Raw genomic sequence first — 23,676 nt, 5'->3', positions numbered from 1 at the left:
CTTGGACTTTCCTGTGTGTAGTTAGTACGTTCTCCCCAGGCATGCGGGGGTTTTCTCCAGGTACTCATGGATGGTAGGCTGGTTGGACACTCTAAATTGCACCTTTGTTATAAGTGTGAGCATGATTGGTTGTCCGTCTCTTTGTGCTGTGCGATTGGCTGGCCACCAACTCACGGTGTCCCGCGCCTGTTGCCTCTAGTTAACTGGGTTAGGCTTCAGCACCCTCAATTACATTAGAGAGGATAAGCGGTACACTAAATGAATGGATGCAAGAACAATATGAAGAGGAGCGCCCATTAAAGGAGCTTCCCCCTAAATTCCAATGAATTGGGCGTCTATCATTGTCAAACAGACTGAAATATGCTTACAGTCTTCCCTCAATTATCGCGACTTCACTTATCGCCAATTCACTTCTTTGCGATTTTTTTCTGCTATTAATCATTAAATAATTTTTGGAGGGGAAATTCATAAAAATGTCATAATCCACGCTGAAACTCATAAGCGGAAACCACTCTTGCTACTAGGACTCAGCACTGAAGAACAAAAAAGGTCATTATAATATGGGTGACTCTACGTGGTCTACATTAACCACGATATTCGAGGGATTACTGTATTTACATCAACGATAGATTAATTAGTTTAAGAATTGTGCAATTGATTAATGTATTTAATGGATTCTTCTGTTTCCAAATATTGCCAATAATGCAAAATGAATCTATGCATTCTCACGGTATCAATGGTAGTTAAAACATGACCACTGGCAGTGAATGATTTAATAATAGAACAATCAGTCTTAGTTTTGCAATTGATCAATATATTCGACAGATTAATCTGTTTTCTAATTTTGCAATTAATCTATGAATTCTAACACTGCCAATGGCAATGATGCAATATCACTGACAATGAATGTGTTAATGATAGGTTAATCTGTTAACAAATGTTGTGATTAATTGATGTATTTGATATATTAGCCTACTTCCTCATCTCATCTCATTTTCTGAACCGCTTTATCCTCATTAGGATCGCAGGGGGTGCTGCCTATCCCAGCTGACTTCGGGCCAGACGCAGGGGACACCCTGAATCGGTGCCCAGCCAATCGCAGGGCACAAGGAGACGGACAACCATGCATACTCACACCCATACATAGAGGCAATTTAAAGTGGTCACTCAGCCTACCATGCATGTTTTTGGAATGTGGGAGGAAACCCACGCAGGCACGGGGAGAACATGGAAACTCTACACAGGTGGACATGACCTAGATTCCAACCCAGGACCCCAGAGCTGTGGGGCTGACGCGCTAACCTCTCGCTCCACCGGGCCGCCCAGCCTACCTCCTACCTTTGCTATTAATCTTTGATTTCTACAATTCTCAGCAGCACTGAAACATGGTTGTCGGCAGCGATTGAGTTAAACATAGATTAATCTGTCCCAAAATGTTGTAATTCATTGATGCGATTGGTAGCCAAAGACAAAACATTTCTTAGACGAAGTGTGTATGTATCTATTTTTGTCAATGATGAGCTTGATGGACTGAAAGGTGAAAAAGAGAGAAGTAAGGACATTTGACATCATGATGTCTTTTCCAAACATGAAAGATGTTGTTCTGAATGCTAAAGATGCTGAAGCATTCAGAGCGCATTTGGTGGCTGTTGGACACTCATCAGTACTTTGCCCATTAAAGCAATCCCAGTGCACACTTCTCCCTTGTTCACCTCTCCATGTACTGAAGTGTAATTAGAGAGAGTGGTTGTGCTTTTCCCTAAGGTTATTTAGCAACCTGAGTACATTGCTTCTTTCTTTCCATCTTTCTGGTTTTGTGCTCTTGCACTACCCAGCTTCATAGATCTCTTTAAGATATTATCAGTTTGAATACTCAACATGGAGGTCCTAATATCAGCTAAACACGGAGCCATGCAATGAGATATGAAGCAGCAAGACTCGATTAAATAACATGATCTTGATGTATATCTCTATTTTTGTAGTCCCATAAAGCACTGAGCAGAAAATTGAGCGTGAGTGTTGCGATCTGTGATTAAATGACTCTTGACGTCGTCTTGGTCCCAGGTGAAAGAAGACTTAACGTAGCCAATAAGCCGCATGCATTTGCCAGAGACCTCACGTTCTATTGTGTCATGCATGCTGAACACGCATAACCTGGCGCAAACACTGTTCGAACACACTTGCCAGACATTCAGCTCCATACCGGGGCCCAAGGTAGTTATTGCATGCCATCGACAGGTTGAATCCTCTGCCAGTGCTCGTTTAAAATGCTGTCAAAGCGATAATAGTCTTGGGGGCTTGGTCTTAAAAAGGAAACTCTTTGGTCTATTCTCGAAAGAGAAGCTGAGGAGATAATAGTTCCATAGTGAGCATCACAATTTGCCTTTTTCCCTTTCAAACTGTTGGGGCTAAAGCTGGGGGAGCTGGATTAATTTGGATCCGTTTTATGTTGAGCTGTTGGGCTTTATCCTTCTGTATGCATGCTGTGACCCTTATTTCAACTGGCCCTAAATTTTCTGATACATGCACACAACAATGACACATTACGGTTCAATCAATCGTTTCTTTATTTTTTTGTCCTCCATTTTCTCTGATGACAGGTGATAATTCCGGAAACATTTTCAGAAATCGACTAACGATCTCAAATCTAGAACAAAAAAAATTCCACTTTATTTTAACCAAGTCAAAGGTTTGCACTCATGCTCCCGTAATCTCAAGAGCTTTGGCTCCATCATGTTCCAATCTGGGGTCTCACATTAAATGGATTTCTTGGAGATTGCTACACAGAAAGCCTATAGGAAGGATAAAGCTAGCTATCTCCAGTGGTTTAAATTGGCCCCAACACTGAGAAGTTAAAATGCAGCTCACAAGTGCATGGTGGGCATTAGAGCATCAAACGTACCACGATCTACAACTTTCCGTGTATAGTGTCTGAGCAAGAGCCATAGCATGTGTTTGGAATAAATACCTCGCCAATGTATAGTGACTTACTGAATAGCGACTTTGCAATTTTTAAGTGTACCTATATATATATATATATATATATATATATATATATATATATATATATATATACAGACGCTCCCCTACTTACGAACGAGTTAGGTTCCGAGCGATTGTTCATAAGTTGAATTTGTTCGTAAGTTGCTCAGTGCTATATTTTGTATTATAATTTATATTTAAGGCCTGTATAAGTATATTGAAGGTTTATATAAGTGCATTTGTATGTTTAAGGCTTGTATAAGTAACACGCATTGGTTTGTACTGAAAAAACATTTAATAAAATGGAGAGAATACATATAGTACTGTATACATACATTAGAGAGAGAGAGAGAGATTTACTAGAAACTGACCGAAAGAAGTTATCTAATGACGATCGCAGTTTTCTTTTTTTCATCATAAATGATGCGGTAGCACTGGATGGCATCATTCAATTGATTTGCAAACTTTGTGCAACGTTCAATATTTGGGTCCTGCTGCTCGATCTTTATGTTTATAAATGGTACTGGCGGTCGAACGATTCAAGTTGTATTCCCGTGCAACGCGCATCAAGCTTTGTTATTATTGCCACTCATTTCAAATGAAATGGCTTGCCTCTTCCTTGCATCTCCCTCAATAGAAGCCTTTCGATTTTCACCAACCATATTGAATAATGGATGCACGAGATATTTAATGATACAAATGAAAAAGGTTCTTTGCGCACTGGAGATACGTTCACGCACTTCCGCATTGCAACGAAGTGTGCAGAAGAAGGTAGATGCTGGGTGAGCTGAGCTCTCACAGCGCCAGGCGTCGGTATTAGCGGCGGAAAGAAGTACAACTCGGAAAAAGGCATGCAATACAAAATCGAACTGACGAACATTTTTCGACATAAATGCAATTTGCAGACATGTTCGTATGTACCGTTGTTCGTAAGTCGTATGTTCGTAAGTAGGGGAGCGTTTGTATCTATCTATCTATATCTATCTATCTATATCTATCTATATCTCTCTCTCTCTCTCTCTATATATATATATATATATATATATATATATATATATATATACATATATATATATATATATATATATATATATATACATATATATACATATATATATATATATATATATCAGTGACATATTTTGTCCATCAATACTTATTATTCCAAATGGTCTGTTAGCTTGCATTCATTATTTGTTGCCAGATCAGATCTGCCTCAAAGCCTTCACAATCAGTTCTGCGGGCTCTGCTGCATTAAACTAGACTGTTGCTTTAACCAATCAGATTTCGAGTTGGCAACCCCACAATGCTTTTTCATACACATTAGCATTTTGGCTGGGACACATCATTGCTTTCACCAACTATGATTGGCTAGTAGGCGGGCCAAAGCCATAGTGAGGCAGCCAGAGATCGCAAACTCCACCCACAATGGCCGACAGAAGAAAAAACAAATCTGTTGCAGAGTCGCTCACAAAGGTATTTTCCAGACGGACTTTTCCAGAAAAAAATGGACATCATTAAGAAAGGGCGGTCAACTCCGAAGCTAGCAAGCCTGTTACAGCCGGGAAAATGGTGTGTGCGCTAACTTAGCTGCACAAGCAAATAGTATATTGTTGTGTTGATTTAAAGCCATTTTCAAAACAGACTATGCCGGAAATATGACAGGACAGGCTCGACTTTCATCATTAGCTTCGATGGCGATAGGAAAGAAGGAAGAAAGAAAGGAGGATGGATATTATGTACAGTTAAAAAGATTTTTTGGTGAGTATAATATGGCTATATTCCTAAATAATATTTCAATTGTGGGCCCGGTTCTGATATCTGAAAAGCTCCAGTGTTTGTATTTAAGCTCCAGTGTTTGTATTTAATCACGCCATTGACGTTCATCGCTGTCTTTTCCCGGGAAAATCACCCCCTGGCCTGGTTTTAATGTCTGAAAAGCTCCAGTATTTGTATTTAATCATGAAATGCTGCTAGGAAGTGGATTTTACCCCATTTTTGTGCATTGATTTATTGATTATTTTTTATGTGTCGCAGCTGCAGTAGCGGTTTTATAGCCATAAAATAGTTTTTGAGGGTTGGATTCATACGTTGAAGGCGCTACCAGAAAATGCACCGACTGCCACTGATATATATATATATATATATATATATATATACAGTGGTACCTCGTCATACGACCGCTCGTCATACGACCGCTCGTCATACAAAATGCTCGTCTTACGGGGGAAATTTCGATCGAATAATTCGCTCGTGATCAGTGTTCCCTCTAAGCTGCGCGCGTGCGCAATTGCGCACTACTCTCGTCTTCTCTGCGCAGCAGCAATCATATGGCGCGCAGTAAAAAAAAAAATCGGATATTTTTTTTTTTTTTTTTTTTTTTACCCCTTTCCCCATGATGGCGCCGTTTAAGCGGCAGCCAGTGGCAGTAGCTCTGTCCACTTATGTTTTTCGTGTTTTCCAGCATGTTTTACATGAAAAATTAGAGGGAACATTGACATGCACCTGCTTGTGGCAGGTGTGATACTGGTGTGCCCATAGCGAGCAATGATGATGTCGTGACCGGATGATTCGCCTAAAGACGTTTCGCCGACGGACGTTTGACAGACGGACAGGTCGCCGAATGGACGTTCCGCCGAACGTTCAATGGACGTTCCGCCGAACGTTCATTCGGCGACCTGCCCGTCTGTCAAACGTCCGTCGGCGAAACGTCTTTAGGCGAATCATCCGAGTACCGATGATGTCGCTCACACTGGTACTCGGTGCGCTCAGGGAGGTTGACTTTCTGCTCAGACCAACGAAAAATTAGAGGGAACATTGCTCGTGATGCAGTCAAAATTTCGTGATGCGACCAAGCCAGGTGGCCATGGCATTTTTTTTTGCATATCTTTCGTGTATAACAATATTTACGAGCACCGGATGAGTTATTCAGACCAGGAAACGCACAACGCGCGGGGAAAAGAGGGCTTTCTGGGTAATGAAGTATACTCGTGCACACAACGCCGACAGGCAATGGCACTCAGAATAAAACTTTACCCACAATCAATACGTGGGTAAGCTCAGCTGCTTCATTTCCTGTTATTTTTATCTAATACGAGGAGTATTATATTACTTCTCGTTGGCTGCTCATAAGAACATCAGGGGCACTGGCTCGCAACAGCATCCCCGGTAGCAACTCTATCATAGGCGCCGTTCGAGGGGATGTGAACACAGATGCTACAAAATAAATAAAATAAATAACATCAGACTTAGGCTTGTCATCATCATTGACTAGACAAAAGCCTAATTGTCATCATAACCAGCTGCGTATGACGAAATTGAAGGTGCTTCTCCACAAAGTGCACTTTTCTCAGGCAAGAGCCCAACCAAGTGATAGTTCAGACTTGCTGGCATTCTGCCGTAATGGATACATCGCATCACCTCCCGAGCGCAACCAGCTCCCGGCGACTGCGAAGGTTTGCCTCACCGATGCCAACAAAGAATAAAATGGATCACTTACCTCCCACTGTCTTCCTTACTTACCTAGTCACCCAGCAGGAGGCAGATCGCCGCCCAACGTCCTTCATCTTTCCTCACCCTGAAGTTGTTACACAGAGGGGATTGTGTGTCGTGCTACTGCAGTTTAGAGTCCTGATGGCTGTGGGAAAGAAGCTGTCCTTAAGCCTCTTTGTCCGTGCCTTGTGAGACCGGTAGCGCCTGCCAGAGGGAAGCAGCTGGAACAGGTCGTGACCAGGGTGGTCAAGCTAAAAGGAGCCGCTAGCCAGCGCCCCCGAAGCTCCCATGAGCAGCGGATCGATCGCTGATAAAAGACTGCTGCTCATTGGCTGCTCATAAGAACATCAGGGGCACTGGCTCGCAACAGCATCCCCGGTAGCAACTCTATCATAGCGCCGTTCGAGAGGATGCGAACACAGATGCTACAAGCTAAAAGGAGCCGCTAGCCAGCGCCCCCGAAGCTCCCATGGCAAGTGGTCGTGCGTTATCCGATTGTGAGGACATTTGTGTGCATCATTTTCGGAATATTTTGAAGGGAATAGTACGACAGCAAACAGCCCATCGATAGCGAACGTGAGGGTGGAGTGTTTGTTCCGTTTACGAGTGCGTTGTGTGGAAAAAAAAACGAAGCCCCCCGCCCCTTTTGTGCCCCTCTCCCCTCGGCGAAATCCGCCCAATTTTAGTTAGATTAAACACTATTTCTATTAAACCACTAGTTATGTGTTACTTTGTTAATAGAAGGCGAATTATAAGAAATAAAACCTTTTTTTCAATCCAATATCCTGTTTTTGGTGTATTTTTTTCAGAGTTGGAACGAATTAATTTGTTTCCCATTCATTTCAATGGGAAACTTCCGCTCGAGTTACGAGAATCTTGTCATACGAGCTCCGTCCCGGAACGGATTAAGCTCGTATCTCGAGGTAACACTGTATATATATAGTTGGTGTATTACACTTTACAACACAAAAGGAAAATAACACTTCTATTTTTAATATTATATGGCGCGATAGACATCCAATTATTTTCGACCGGAAGTGACTATAGTTGCAAATGATAACTTTCAGCCCTGTCAGTCAAAATGGATTGAACATCCATTAGTGTCAATGTCACTGACAGATATCATATAAGATCACCCATTTTAGTTCTAATGCCTGTGGCATCTATTTTTGTCAAAAGCAGTGAGTAAATTAAACATAATTTTGCTGTTATTTTATTCTTCTGATATTCAACATGTGACAAGAGTTCATCAGTGCAGTGGGTGGGTAGGCGTATGGTTAGCAAATTCTCTGTGTGTCAGAGTGGAGGTGGGAGGGTGTCAGTGTGTCAGCAGTGGCGCCTGCAGGACATGAACATGCAGGGGATGCAGTTGGCTGGGATAATGAGATTACAGTGTGACGATGTAAATTGCTAGCAGATTTGTCAGAGACAAAGATCTATACATACATATATGTATGTCAGCTGGGATAGGCTCCAGCACCCCCCGCGACCCTAATGAGGATAAAGCGGTCCAGAAAATTATATATATATATATATATATTTATATGTATGTGTATGTACACCTTGAATTATTTTCTTTTTTTCTTTCTTTCAATGTTTAGTTTACAAGTACGTACTGTCTTTACACATGATATGGGTTCTTGTGTGCATGAAATAAAATCAAAGTAATTACAAAATCCTGATGTGATACATAAAAATAGATTAATTTTGAATTCTCCACCCAAAAACCTATATGCAAACAGCTGTCAGACTTGGAAAAATATGAAATTATTGTCTAGTGTAATCTGTGTATCTATTCATTTTTATTTTGTGTATGGTCTAAATGCTCAACCAGTCGTTTGTCTCTCTGTGTTCCCTACGATTGACTGGTGACCAGTCTAGGGTGTACTACTCTGCCATTCCCCCAAACTCGGCTAGGATAGGCTCAGGCAAACTCCTGCAACCCTTAGGAGGATGCGTGGTATGGAAGATGAATGAATGAATAACCTCTACCTGTTGAAATTTTGTCATCACCATCAAGAGCAGGTGTCCCCAAAACTATCCTCAACTGCATGCAAATATTGGGTGTGTTTAAAGTCATAACCTCATCCTAGCTCCTAGAGCGCCTCCTGGTTGTACGTACATTATATTATTTTTCTCTGTGTGGCTCAATTGCATTTACTAGTCATTTTGGTAATGCGATCTCAAAATAGAAAATGAGGCAATGAACATTTAGATTGTGCAGTAAATAAAATATAGAGCTGCAACAATGAGTTGATTAAAGCGAAAAATTCAGTTAGAAAAAGCTTTGAATTAGATGTTGCTTTAGTTAAATCAATTAATTTGAGTGGCCTTATAATGGTTGTTTAAAAAGTGCAGTTGTTACGACTCCCCCTAGTGGTAAGATTTACCAGGGAGTCGGAACTACCACAGCAGAAAAACCCGGCCAATGCGGAGACAGACACACAAGGCAATTAACATTAAATGATAATTTATTAACCAGTCCACAGAAAACCATGACTAAGCAAAAGATAATAAAGTGGCACCCTTAAATGAAAAAGGTAAAAAAAACACCCTCCCAGACAGGTGTTCAAATGAACACCCCCAAAATACAGGAAATAAGGCCTAAGGGTGCCACTGACAGAACTGATGGAATAAAAGTCTAGACATGGGAATAAGCTACATGTATAAGTGCAACAAACTATATGTATACCCCAGGGTGTCTAAACTTATCTAAAGTCCCCCTATGCAGGCCAAAATAATTAACTTTATCAACATAAATACTCAATATAACAATGAATATCGTACTCACAAATCAGGTGAAGCTGGGGCAAACAAAACTTACTTAACTTTAGACAATTGGTGCCTTCTAAAGCAAGTAAGGACTCCACTGCCTTTGCACCTGCATGCCAGGCAGTCGAGCCCAGAACTGAAAAATAGGAGGGTTTAAATAAGGGCAGGACCTGGATCTTGATTGGAGGAGGGATGAGTGGGAAGTCGTCAGAGCTGTGTTGTCCTGGGCAGGGCTTTGCCACAGGGGAGGAGCCACAGCTCCAGGCACCTGCAGAAAAAAACCAAACACAAAGACAACACAACCTACAACATAATGTATACCCAGGCTGACCGCCGTAACAGCAGTAGTATTGAGTTTTATTGATTTATTACACTGCCCTCTGGTGGTAACAGTGAATATCCAATCACTCTTGTTTTCCATGGCCACATTTTAAGACTGATGTGAGAATCATGAATCTCTCCCTCTCTCACTCCCTCTCTCCTTGGGAAAAATTCAGGCCCCTTGAACTTTTCTACATTTTGCCACATTTTCAGGCTTCAAACATTTTTATGGGTTTTCTCATCTCTCATCTCAAATCATCTTCTGCTTTATCCAAGTTTGGGTCGTGGGGGCAGCTTCTTCAGCAGGGAAGCCTAGACTTCCCTCTCCGCAGCCACTTCATCCAGCTCTTCCGGGAGGATCCCAAGGCGTTCCCGGGCCAGCCGGGAGAGATAGTCTCCCAAGTGTGTCCTGTGGCCTCCTCCCGGTCAGACGTGCCCAGAACACCTCCCGGGGGAGGCGTCCAGGGGGCATCCTGATCAGATGCCTGAGCCAGCTCATCTGGCTTCTCTCAATCCGGAGGAGTAGCAGCTCTACTCCGAGGACCTCCTAGATGACCGAGCTTCTCACCTTATCTCTAAGGGAGAGTCCGGACACCCTGCGGAGGAAACTCATTTCCTGAATCTTGTTGTTTCGGTCACGACCCACAGCTCAGTTCTGAATGAGAATCACGGTCTCAGATTTGGAGGTGCTGATTCTAATCCCGAATGCTTCACACTCGGTTGCGAATCGTTCCAGCGAGAGTTGGAGAACACGGCTTGATGAAACCAACAGAACCACATCATTTGCAAAAATCAGGTTTGCAATACTGAGGCCACCAAACCGGATGCCCTCAACGCCACGGCTGCGCCTAGATATTCTTTCCATAAAAGTTATGAACAGAATCGGTGACATAGGGGATAGAGTCCAATCCCCGCTGGAAACGGATTGGCATTAATGCTGGTTACGCGGACCAGACTCTGACACCTGTCATAGAGGGACCGGACCCCGTGTATCAGAGGAGTACCCCTCACAAGACCCCATGGGAAACACAGTCGAACGCCTTCTCCAACTCCACAAAGCACATGTAGACTGGTTGTAGCACATGTAAACTATAATGCCCCCCTCCCCACCAGGACCCTGCTGAGGTTGTAGCGCTGATCCACTGTTCCTCGGCCAGGACGAAAACCATACTGCTCCTCCTGAATCTGAGATTCAACCTCAGACCCTCCTCTCCAATACCCTGGAATAGACCTTCCTGGGGAGGCTGAGGAGTCCTTCCTCCGGAGTCCTGTTGGCCAAAAAGGCCTGGTAGGACTCCTTTTTTATCCCTTACTGCCAGTCTCCACCATCGGGTTCTGGGGTTGCCGCCACGACAGGTACCGACCACCTTGCTGCTGCAGCTTCGGTCTGCTGCCTCAGCAATAGAGGCGCAGAACATGGTCCACTTGGACTCAATGTTCCCCGCCCCGCCTCTTCCCCGGACACGAGAGAAGTTCTGTCGGAGGTGGGAATTTAAACTCCTCCTGACAGGGGAGTCTGCCAGGCATTCCAGCAGACCCTCACAAAGCGTTTGGGTCTCCCGGGCCGCATTGGCATCCACCTCCACCATCGGATCCAACTTGCCACCAGGTGGTGATCAGTTGACAGGTGTGTCCCTCTCTTTACCCGAGTGTCCAAGACATGACGCCACAAGTCCGATGGCATGACCACAAAGTCGATCATCGAACTGCAGCATAGGGTGTCCTGGTGCCAAGTGCACATACCCACCCTTATGCTTGAACACGGTGCTCATTGTTGTCAATCCACCACGAGCACATAAATCCAACAACAGAACACCACTAGGGTTCCGATCAAGAATAAAAAACAATTGGGACAAAATCATGAAGTGGAAAGAAATTTTATACAGTAATACAGACGCTCCCCTACTTACGAACGGGTTAGGTTCCGAGCGATTGTTCATAAGTTGAATTTGTTTGTAAGTTGATTCAGTGCTATATTTTGTATTATAATTTATGTTTAAGGCCTATATAAGTATATTGAAGGTTTATATAAGTGCATTTGTATGTTTAAGGCTTGTATAAGTAACACGGATTGGTTTGTACTGAAAAAAACATTTAATAAAATGGAGAGAATATGTACAGTACTGTATAGAGAGAGAGAGAGAGAGAGAGAGATTTATGTATTAGAAACTGGCCGAAAGAAGCCATCTAACGACGATTGCACAGTTTTCTTCTTTTTTTCATCATAAATGATGCGGTAGCACTGTATGGCATCATTCAATTGATTTGCAAACTTTGTGCAACGTTCAATATTTGGGTCCTGCTGCTCGATCTTTCTGTTTATAAATGGTACTGACGGTTGAACGATTCAAGTTGTATGCCCGTGCAACGCTCACCACTCTCACGCGCATCAAGCTTCGTTATTATTGCCACTCGTTTCAAATGAAATGGCTTGCCTCTTCCTTGCACCTCCCTCACTAGAAGCATTTCGCTTTTCACCAACCATATTGAATAATGGCTGCACGAGATATTTCATGATAAAAATGAAAAAGGTTCTTTGTGCACTGGAGATACGTCACGCACTTACGCAACTTACGCACTGCAACGAACTGGGCAGAGGAAGCTGGATGCTGGGTGAGCTGAGCTCACAGCGCCAGGCGTCGGTATTACCGGCGGAAAGAAGCACTACTCGGAAAAAGGCGCGCAATACAAAATCGAATTTACGAACATTTTTCGACATAAACGCAATTTGCAGACATGTTCGTATGTACCGTTGTTCGTAAGTCGTATGTTCGTAAGTAGGGGAGCGTCTGTACTTCGACATACGAGTGCCCCGACATATGAGGAATTTGCGATACGAGTAAAATTCCGAGCAAATATTTACCTCGAGTTACGAGACAAATTTTGAGGTACGAGCATTTGAGACAGCCAGTTGGCCAGGCCACTACTTATGATTTCACCGCACTGTCTCTCTCGCTGCATCTCCCTCGTGCAAAGATGTCTATGAGCACTGGGCGGCGTGTTGCATTTTTGCCCTATTTTGGGGGGGGGGGGGGCAGATAGCTCTCTGTACTGAGTAAATTAACATTTTAAGATGAAACATCAGAAACTCTATATAGGTATTTGTTACTTTGTGAGTAGGTGGTGACTTACAAGAAATAAGATGTTTTTCCTTTTAATATCCTGCTTTTGATGTTTTTTCAGAAGGTGGGAAAGGATAAATTTGTATTTAGTTATTTTCTATGGGAAAAATTTATTTGAGATACCGAGCTCGGTCCTGGAACGCATTAAGCTCGTATCTCGAGGTATTACTGTACTGTACTGTATTCAAAAACATTAAAACATGCATGGTAGGCTAGTTGAACACTCTAAATTTTCTTTAGAAATGAGTGGAGGCATGAATGCTTGTTTGCGTCATTGTGCCCTGCGATTGACTGGCAACCAATTCAGGGTGTCCCCCGCCTACTGTCCATATTTGGCTGGGAAAGGCTTCAGCACCCCCGCGAACCTTGTTAGGACAAGTGGTACCGAAAATGAATGAATGTCCTGTAATGGTTTTACTTTACACGATGGAAATAAGGCTGTAAGTTTTTGTTCTGCAGAATTTGAAGATACACGTGTTTTATTTGTATTGGCATCTAACGAGCCAACTGAGGGTGTAGGGGTTCACTCGCTTGACTTCAATAAGGGAAAGTGTGGGATCGATTCACGCTTGGTGGTGGTATGATTGGGCATGTGAATAGTTGTCTGTCTCTCTGTGCGTCCTATAACTGACTGGCGAGCATTCTAGTGTAGGCTTTCGCCCAAAGTTCGCTGTGATGGGCCCCCGCAACCATTGTGAGGATACGTGGTACGGAAGATGAATGAATTTCATTTAATTATTTTTTTGAAAGTGGAATCCTGGGGCCAGTATTTTTATTTTGACCATTTGATTGCCACCATAACACTTGTTTTCTTGTTTTTTTCATTTCCTAAAATTAATCTGCAATGCATTAAATTTTTGATACACGATTACGCGTTCAATCAAACTAATTAGTAGATAGATTAATCAATGACTTAAATAACTGATAGCTGCACCTCCAATAAATTGCCACAATAATGGATGTTTTCTGTATCTCTTTTTATTGCAGGATGAGCACTTTGGATCTTTAGTCCTGTACTGACTTGCAACATGCTCTAAACCCAACCCATCAGCCAGCATGAAAGGCTTAGGATCCAACCGCAGCCGACATCTCTCTGACTCGTATGAACCAGCAGGGTGCCCGCAAAACCCTCTCTTCCCATTGACCTCTGACCCTCACTGCTCCTTTATGTTGGGCCCAACCATAAACAACTATGGCACGCTAGACCCTCACCTCCAACAGTATCCCACCGCCAGTCCCACCACCTTGACTCCAGAGTGCCTGGTGCCTTTCAACCAGGTATCCAACAGCAGCACCTTCCCTCGCCTCCACTTCACCCCGCAGATGGAACAGTTGGACCGTGCCCAGGGTTATATATCAGGTAGTGTCGGAGCGGTGCAGGGCAACAGAGCAAGTGCTCTATCCACCATGATCACAAGCGGATCAGCCACCATCTCCTCAGCATCAGCCGCCAAGATGAATCGGTTACCATCCAACATCTTGGATCAACTCGAAAGGCATCTGCCCTTGCAACGAGACGGCTTCAGCACTTTACAGTTTCACCGAGGACGTATGTCGAAACAACGCAGTGAGAGTCCAGGACGGATACGCCACCTGATGCATTCAGTACAGAAGCTCTTTTCAAAATCTCAATCCCTGGAAAACTCTTCAGTAAAAGGAAATACAATCATGGGACCAAGCAATGACAGTGGTAGATCGACCCAAAGGAGTAAAAGTAAAGATAGGGCTAAAACTGAAGGACCAAAGCAGAGATTAAGGCCTAACCCTTTAGGCTTGTGGAACTCAGACAACGCTCTTGACAGTGATGCTGCCAAAGCTGGCACAATTGCTGTTGGTTACCGCAACCCTTTGTGCATGATGACACTTGGTAGAGCAATATCAGACAGCCAGGCCCAACCTAGACATGTCCCACTCAGTTACAACACCATTTCTGCACATTCTCTCAAATCTTCAAAAAGTAGCAGTGACCTCAAGCTCCTGGGATGTTCAGTGTCACAGGTTGGATCCAAAGAAGAGGAGGGTAGAGCTCGGAGCAAGGGTGATACGTTGGTGAAACAGGGATCTTGGTCTAATCTCACATTGAGTCAGGCCAGGCAAGTGTTACAGAAAGGATCTGCTACAGTAAACAGGACCCTTTTGAAAACAAAGTCATGCCACCAGGATTTGGCTAACCAGTTCCTTCAGGTAGGAGTAGTAATCATATCCATCATCATTCTTGATTCACTTCAATGCATATCAAAATAAAGTAGACTTTTTGATTATTAACAGTATTGGTACGGTCGAGTGGTTAGTGCATCGGCCTCACAATTCTAGGTTGAGGGTTCGATCCCAGGTGGGTCCTCACCATGTGCAGTTTGCATGTTCTCCCTTGGCTTGTGTGGGTTTTCTCTGGGTCCTCCTGTTTTCTTCCACATTTCAAAACATGCATGGTAGGCCAGTTGAGGCTGTGGTTACGAGACATTTATCGTTGAAATATCAGGACATGAGGACAATATACGTAAATGTAAACATATGCGGCCCTCGTGCTGAAAAGGTTCATTCACCTGACTTCGGTGTGGGCAGGCGCGGGCTCAATTCAATGATTGGGAGCGTGGATGGCCATTTGTCTCTCTGTGTGCCCTACGACTGACTGGCGACCAGTCTAGGGTGTACTCTGCCTTTCGCCTGAAGACAGCTGGGTTAGGCTCTGGCATCCCCCGCTACCCTTTCAAGGATGGGTGGTATGGAAAAAAAAACCTATATATATATATATATTTATATATATATATATAGATATATAGATATAGATATATATATAGAGAGAGAGAGAGAGAGCGAGAGAGAGAGAGATACGCATACACGTATACACACACATTTACACATACACACATACAGACATACAGACATACAGACATACAGACATACACACACATACACACATACACACATACACACATACACACACATACACACACATACACACATACAGTACATATACATTTCAACAGTAAACTCTCTCTCTCTCATGATTATAATTTTGAGAGCGAGAGATTACCTGGTTGATCGCTTTCAACAATAAACTCTCTCTCTCTCTCTCATGATTATAATTTTGAGAGCGAGCGAATCTGGCGACGAAACGTCCGTTTGACGAAATGTCCGGCGGCGAATTCGTCGACCAAACGTCCGTTCGACGAAACGTCCGCTCGACGAAACGTCCGTTCGACGAAACGTCCGTTCGACGAAACGTCCGTTCGACGAAACGTCCGTTCGACGAAACGTCCGTCGACGAACGTCCGTCGACCGAACGTCCGTCGACCGAACGTCCGTCGACCGAACGTCCGTCGACCGAACGTCCGTCGACCAAACGTCCGGTCATGCACATATACACACATGCACACACACATACACACATACATACACACGTACACACATACACACATACACACATACACACATACACACATACACACATACACACATACACACATACACACATACACACATACACACATACACACATACACACATACACACATACACACATACACACATACACACATACACACATACACACATACACACATACACACATACACACATACACACATACACACATACACACATACACACATACACACATACACACATACACACATACACACATACACACATACACACATACACACATACACACATACACACATACACACATACACACATACACACATACACACATACACACATACACACATACACACATACACACATACACACATACACACATACACACATACACACATACACACATACACACATACACACATACACACATACACACATACACACATACACACATACACACATACACACATACACACATACACACATACACACATACACACATACACACATACACACATACACACATACACACATACACACATACACACATACACACATACACACATACACACATACACACATACACACATACACACATACACACATACACACATACACACATACACACATACACGCATACACACATACACACATTCCCTCTAATTTTTTGTTTGTCTGGGCAGAAAGACAACCTCCCTGAGCACACTGAGTACCAGTGTGAGCAACATCCCCACCCACCAGTCTAACACCATCATCAAATTCGCTGACGACACCAGTGTGGTCGGACTCATCTCAGGAGGGGATGAGTCGGCTTACAGAGATGAGGTCAACAATTTGTCTTCGTGGGGCTCGGTGAACAATCTCACACTGAACACCACGAAAACTAAAGAAATCATCCTGGACTTTCGCAAACACGGCACAGATCTGGCCCCACTCCTCATAAATGGAGTATGTGTAGACAGGGTCCAGTCCTTTAAATTCCTGGGGGTCCACGTCACGGACAAGCTCTCATGGTCTACAAACACCACGGCAGTGGTGAAGAAGGCTCAGACACGACTCCATTTCCTCAGGGTACTTAGGAAGAACAACTTGGGCACCAATCTTCTGAGAACCTTCTATAGAACCACTGTAGAGAGCATCCTGGCGTACGGCATCACAGTGTGGTACGCTGGAAGCACGGCGGCAGACAAAAAGGCCATGCAGAAAGTGATTAACACTGCCCAGAGGATTGTCGGCTGCTCTCTGCCCTCACTTGAAGACATTGCCAGCCCTCGTTACCTCAGCAGAGCCAAGAACATCATAGGGGACCCTTACCACCCTGGTCACAATCTGTTCCAGCTGCTGCCCTCTGGCAGACGCTATAGGTCCCACAAAGCACGGACAAATAGGCTTAAGGACAGTTTTTTCCCCACATCCATCAGGAATCTAAACTCGCGCTAACATAACACACATTCCCCTCTGCGGTATATGAACAGATGTTTGGTTGGTGATCTGCCTCCTACTAGCTGACTGAGGAAAGGTAAGTGGAAGACAGTGAAAGGTAAGCGCGAGGTAAGCGACCTGTATCCTCAACAGCAGAATGACAAATTACAAGTCCGTAACTTACACTTATTAGGTCTTTTGCCGATTAAACGTAGTTTATGGAGAAGCACCATCAATTTCGTCACACGCAGTTTCTGCGTGTGATGACAAGTAGGCTTTTGTGTTGTGATAATAACGACAGGGCCTATGTCCGATTATTATTATTATTATTATTATCATCATTGCTCGCTATGGGCACACACCAGTATCACACCTGCCATAAGCAGGTGCATGTCTACCACCCATAAATGATCTAGTCATAATAAAATTTAATTATTAGAATCTATGAATAAAACATGTTAAAAAATGTCACTAGAATATCCACAAATCTGACTTAAATTTTACTGTATTTTTCACATCTGTCCTTCTCACTTCTCATTCAAATGACTGTTCTGCTGAAGGTGTCACTTTATAGTTAAACTTGCATCTATATGCAATATTTTTCCATCGGAAAACTCGCTAACAACTTTAGCTTCGCTGCATGTTTTGCAGAGGAGACCTTTCTCACCCAATTTCAATGTTTGTTCCTCTATGTGCACACACTCCGACAGCCATTTCCTCTTAAAAGAACCGGATTTCTTTTTTTACTTTGCCTTGTTGAGTGGCTCTGCCGCAGCCCGGTCGTTTCGCCGTGATAAAGCCTTGACAGCAGCTCGGACAAACTGTTAGCTATATGCTAACCTGCAATACAGCGTAAATAACGCAGCCAATTAATGTCATTAACATTTACTCATGCCGTGAAAGAAAACACATGGGATGTGAAGCTAATCATATCATTGGCTAGACAGTGTTAGTCATAGTTTTATCTGAAATTACCGTTTCTTTTTGTTTGTCTGTGATAGGCTGTCACTCTCTGAGTTGTTTTGAAAAATGGCGCAGAAAAATTGTAATGTGTATATTTTTGTCAATTCTGGTTGGATTTTATTTTGTGCGCTGCATGTTTGCTTGCGCAGAGAGCACGAGAGTAGTGCGCAGCTGCGCACGCGCGCAGCTTAGAGGGAGCATTGCTCAGGACCCCAGAGCTGTAAGGCCGATGTACTAACCACTCTGATAAATCAGATTCTCCTTAGAACGTTTGTGATATATATATATATATATATATATATATATATATATATATATATATATATATATATATATATATATATATATATATATATATATATATTTATATATGTACATATATATTTATTTATTTATATATATGTACATATATATGTATATATATATACATATATATATATATATATATATATATATATAGAGAGAGAGAGAGAGAGAGAGAGAGAGAGAGAGAGAGAGAGAGAGAGAGATCAAAAACGTTCTTAGGAGAATCTGATTTATCATGTAGTATTTTAGAAATAAATTCACTCATTGATGTCAAGTTTAAAATGAAAATATGCTAATGCAATCCAGGTTCCACGGGGGGACTGCACCGGTACTTTAGGTCTCAGCCGAGCGAAAGGAACAGAAATCCCATGTCAAAGGATGCGCAGTGGCAGCTATGTGAAAGCAATGGGAGACATGGAGGACAGCGATGATTCAGAGGGTAGTCCCAAGCCTTCCCCCAAATCTGCAGCCCGTCGTCAAAGCTATCTTAAGGCCACTCAGCAGTCCTTCAGCGAACAGCAGCCACCTCCACCTGCGTACAAGTGAGTCCCACAGCACAAGTGCTCATCTTCATAATTGGGTCATTTTTTTCCTCTAACACAAAGGTGTTCAAACTTTTTTGCTTCATGACAAACTTTTCAAGGAGTCAACCTCGCGCGATCTTCCTTTTTTTTCTAGGCTCCTGACAAAGCTCTGCAGTTATGTATGTTGATATAGTTCACGATATACTCTATTGCGAGGTTTATCACTATACAGGGGAGTGGCAGGTAATGGGGTGAAAGTCTATTACCGATTCATGAGGTCGTTTACTGCAGATATGCCAAATTCTAAATAGCTTTGCAAAGGGAAGCAACAGACTAAATCAAATCTTGTTGTCGCGCGATCTACCAGTAATACCTTAGTGAGCTACTGGTAAATCACGATTTACGTATTGAGCACCCCTGCTCTAACAGAACCTGACTAAAAACCGATTTCCCATTGGTTGTCCTGGCGTTTCCTAAGCTAGTCAGCAGGGGGAAATATTCCATCAAAAATGAAATACAGTATTACCTTGAAATGCGAGTTTCCCAACATACAAGAAATTTGAGATATGAGGAAATTTCCTAGCAAATTTTTGCTTTGCGATATGAGAAAAATTTGAGATACGAGCATACGAGACGGTTCCCGATGCGGCCGCCAAGTGGCCGAGTATGCGAGAGGCTGCTTGTGAGAACAGCTGTCTTTCTCGCTGCATCTCTCTCGCGTAAAGATATCTATCTTTTGCATTTATCAGTGCAAAATCCAAAACAACTGGGTCCAAAGCAAGACAGTGCAATGAAGTGGTAACCATCATTTCCAAGATGCACAGTGACATTCATAACGAGATGGAGAGACTTTGTTTAATATGGTTAAAAGATAAACAGTTAGCGGGAGATATCGTGACCGAGTCGATAATCTGCGAGAAAGCCACCGGAATCTACATGGACTTAAAAGCAAAGCAAACATCTGAAAAAGACACCATCTGAACCCTTCAAACCGAGTCGTGGCTGGTTTGATAATTTTAAAAAACAAACTGGGGGGAATACACTCCGTTGCGAGGCACGGGGACGCAGCAAGTTCCGACTCATAAGCCACGGTGGAATACATTAACACCTTTGCCTAGGTTATAGCACAACAAAGTTACACCCATTTAAGTGTGTGTATTGTAATATAAGGTCATTTAAGTTAAATTTAAAGTTTGTTATTGTTTCGAGCACGTTTCTGTCCGTCTGTCTCCTGTCCTCTCTCTCAGTCCTCCATGCACCCCGCAGTAAACGCTACGGTCTGTCTGTACTGAATAATTTCACATTTTAGTATTGAACATAACCACTAAATAGGTATTTGTTACTTTGTGAGTAGGTGGTGAATTAGAACAAATAAAAAGATGTTTTTCCATTGTAATATCCTATTTTTGGTGTTTTTTCAGAGAGTGGGAACGGATTAATTTGAATTTAGTTATTTCTATGGGAAAAATTGATTTGAGATCCGAGTAAATTGACATATGAGCTCGGTCCCGGAACGCATTAAGCTCGTCTCTCAAGGTATTACTGTACGTTGCTGATTAGCATCATGCTGATCAAGAATACGACATAGTACTTGTATAGTAGTCAAATGAGAACACATTCTCGAAAAGCATGTATGTATATTACTGTAATAAAAACAAGACTAGGTGAATATGTGCAGTGTGTTTTAACCCTTCATCCACACTGACAGGCCTCGTTGCTACGCTCTCATGCGGGAGGATTTTCTATGGTCTCCACTACAGAGTGCATGCTCTTTGCATCATCTGAGGTCAGTGCCATCCATAAGGCAAGCTGAATGACCAATAAACCAAGCTCGTCTCACTTGCTCCAACCCCACTACCAAGCATCTTTTTTTAATCAACTTTCCCACCAGTCTTTGTGTCTGCCTTCCTTGATCAACACATGTATCGTCACAAGACTCTTCCCTACTTTTGATGTCCTAATTCCAAAAACATGCAAAGTGACTGTAATACCGCTTCAAGCCACCTTCTGTCCAAAGCACAAAAATTCTCATTTACACCCAGTGCCAATTTTGCAAACCAGAACAGAGGAAACTTTCCAGAAATAGTGCATATCTTAGACAAGTCAAAAAGTGACACAATACCAAGCACAATTCCTCATAAATGTTTCTTCTGTGCTGCTATTTTAAACCTAAGATTCACTTTTTAACATACAGTATGTTACCTGGCAAAGATCAAATGAGTCAAAGTGATTTTATTTGTTACAGTCATAAAAAGAACAAACTGAGATTTTTAATATATTTGTTCTACATTTTATCTCCAAGTTATCGCGACTTGAAGTTGGGTGTTACGCGTGTCTGGATTTCCAATATCAGAAAAAAAACTATGGGAAAATGGCACTTTTTTACAATGTAGGTTTATTATAATGGGTAGTGGTAGCTGTTAATTAAGGATTCACTGTGTGGATATTTACAAAAACAGAAAAGAAAGGGAGAGCATTATAGTAAATTTCGAGGTAATAAATGACAATTTGGTATTCTACTTTTTATGAAATGTGCCATTTTAAAAAATATGGGATATTTATTTGCTTGTTATTGAAGTCATACCTACGAAAATTAATTGGTTCCAGAACTTTTTTCGTAACTAGAAAAATTTGTAAGTAGGTGTACTTTATATAAAAAAAATTATGGAAGTCATACCTCTACTTACGAAAATTAATTGGTTCCAGAACTTTTTTTCGTAACTAGAAAAATTCGTAAGTAGAGGTGTACTTTATATGAAAATTCTCTAATTTGTTCCACGGTCTTCACACAACTATACCCTTTAAAATTGGTTACTGTCCCAATTTTATATGAAAGATGTGAGGAAACACACAAAAATGAGAGAGAATTATAAGGAAATGATTTATTATTATCTTAAAATAAATAAAGGATATGAAAATGGTGCCCTGCCCCGCTGAAATTGTTCCCTCCGGGGCCGTTAGTATGTGCGTTGTAATACCCGTGTTTGTCCGCCAAATGGCGGCAAGAGCCCATTCTACCAGGGCCGAAAGCCATCCACTTTGTACTACAGTTTAGACTTTTACGTGTGCTCTATGTGTGTGTGTGTGTATGCGTGTTTTTGTGTGTGTGAAAATATGTGCCGTGTTGCATTTGTACGGGTTTTAATCGCTTATAATAAGGTGGATTGCAATCATTAATAAGGGAAGCATTTAGCTGAGGTGGACATGTATGTAAGAGAGAATCTTGAAACATGCATAGTGGTTGTTGTGAGACAGCCAATTGAATTGAATACTTTCATTGTCATTATTTGAGATAGAATGAGAGCGATGAAATGAGAGCCCAGTAGAGGGTAGCAATGTTCTAACGTGAGACTCTGCATCCGCGACAATATTTTCAAAATAAAATAACGGATAAGGAAATGCATTCACTTTTTGGGAGATTTCGTAACTTGAATCTTTTTCGTATCTCGAGTCACTCATTTCCATATAAAAAATTTCGTAACCTGAAAATTTCGTACCTACAAGCATTCGTAAGAAGATCTATGACTGTAAAACCTTTTTGCCTTTCATCTCAAAATCTTATCTGTGTGACTTTCGACTCATTTCACTATGCCAGGTGAAATATCTGTTTTTAATCTAAAATTACACTGGGGAATTTTGGAGTAGGATTTCAAGTTACTCCAGTATACAAAAGACTGCTTTTTGCACTGCACTCTTAATCATTGCACTCAATTCCACAGCTCTCTGCCTTCCCTTAAAGAGCTGTCCACCAATCGGAGTCTCGACAACTTAGACTGCCTGGTTAGACAACAGGAGACGCCACCTGGTCTTGGACATAAAATCTTCAGCCTTTGTCCGGGTACCCTAACCAGGGAGTTTGCCTTTCAGGTATGGGTTTCTCACATTACTTTTAATCAGGATTTCTCCCAATATTTATTGGGCCAGGGACTCATTTTAAATCATGAATTAAAAAAAAAGTAGTATTGATAATGAACGACAGTGGTAAGAAAAATCCTCATTATGATCAATACGTACTTCAAAACCGAGCAGTAGGCATCTAAAGGTGTAGCTAGTTAATGCATGTCACTTAGTCTATTTTCTGGCCTTAGCATGTGAGTCTGGACACAATCTTTCAGGCATGTGGCCATGACTTTGGCCACTCTGTTCCACACTGTGAGGGGGAATTCCAGTCATTGGAAGCCTTGGACCTTCCTACGCCAACCTGCTTTAGATCACGTAGTCACAGCTACCTGAGGGCCATCCAGGCTGGTTGCTCACAAGATGAAGATACAGCCTCAGGGGACTCTGACTCACCACCACCCACAGCCAAAAGCTACAACTCAAATACAAGTGAGTATTTTTCAGTGTCAAATTTGATGTGACAATTATGTATAATTCACAAACCGCTTTAT

The 23,676-nt window shown here is 42.3% G+C and overlaps 1 protein-coding gene and 1 long non-coding RNA gene across 6 annotated transcripts in view; one reads left to right on the top strand and one right to left on the bottom strand.

The window, feature by feature from the left end:
• LOC144075183 (disks large-associated protein 4-like) overlaps window positions 1–23,676 on the top strand; it is a 130,744-nt gene that overhangs the window by 79,281 nt on the left and 27,787 nt on the right. For 4 of the 5 annotated variants that reach the window (XM_077602191.1, XM_077602112.1, XM_077602034.1 and 1 more), the window contains exons 2-6: window positions 13,677–14,873; window positions 19,068–19,303; window positions 20,994–21,071; window positions 23,005–23,152; window positions 23,401–23,614. In XM_077602191.1, the coding sequence (XP_077458317.1) occupies window positions 13,746–14,873; window positions 19,068–19,303; window positions 20,994–21,071; window positions 23,005–23,152; window positions 23,401–23,614 (1,804 nt within the window). In that variant the 5' untranslated portion in view covers window positions 13,677–13,745. The remainder of the gene's footprint in view (window positions 1–13,676; window positions 14,874–19,067; window positions 19,304–20,993; window positions 21,072–23,004; window positions 23,153–23,400; window positions 23,615–23,676) is intronic. The other variant, XM_077602272.1, reaches the window with a different exon arrangement.
• LOC144076141 (uncharacterized) lies at window positions 9,038–15,626 on the bottom strand. The gene is made up of 3 exons (XR_013300755.1): window positions 15,233–15,626; window positions 15,034–15,133; window positions 9,038–9,514 (listed from the first exon to the last, which is right to left on the bottom strand). It is a non-coding gene; the product is annotated as an uncharacterized LOC144076141 (long non-coding RNA).

Source organism: Stigmatopora argus, chromosome 1, assembly GCF_051989625.1.
Source record: "Stigmatopora argus isolate UIUO_Sarg chromosome 1, RoL_Sarg_1.0, whole genome shotgun sequence".
NCBI lineage: Eukaryota > Metazoa > Chordata > Actinopteri > Syngnathiformes > Syngnathidae > Stigmatopora > Stigmatopora argus.
Note: the sequence above shows the minus strand (reverse complement) of the source record. Positions and strands in the feature narration are given on the sequence as shown.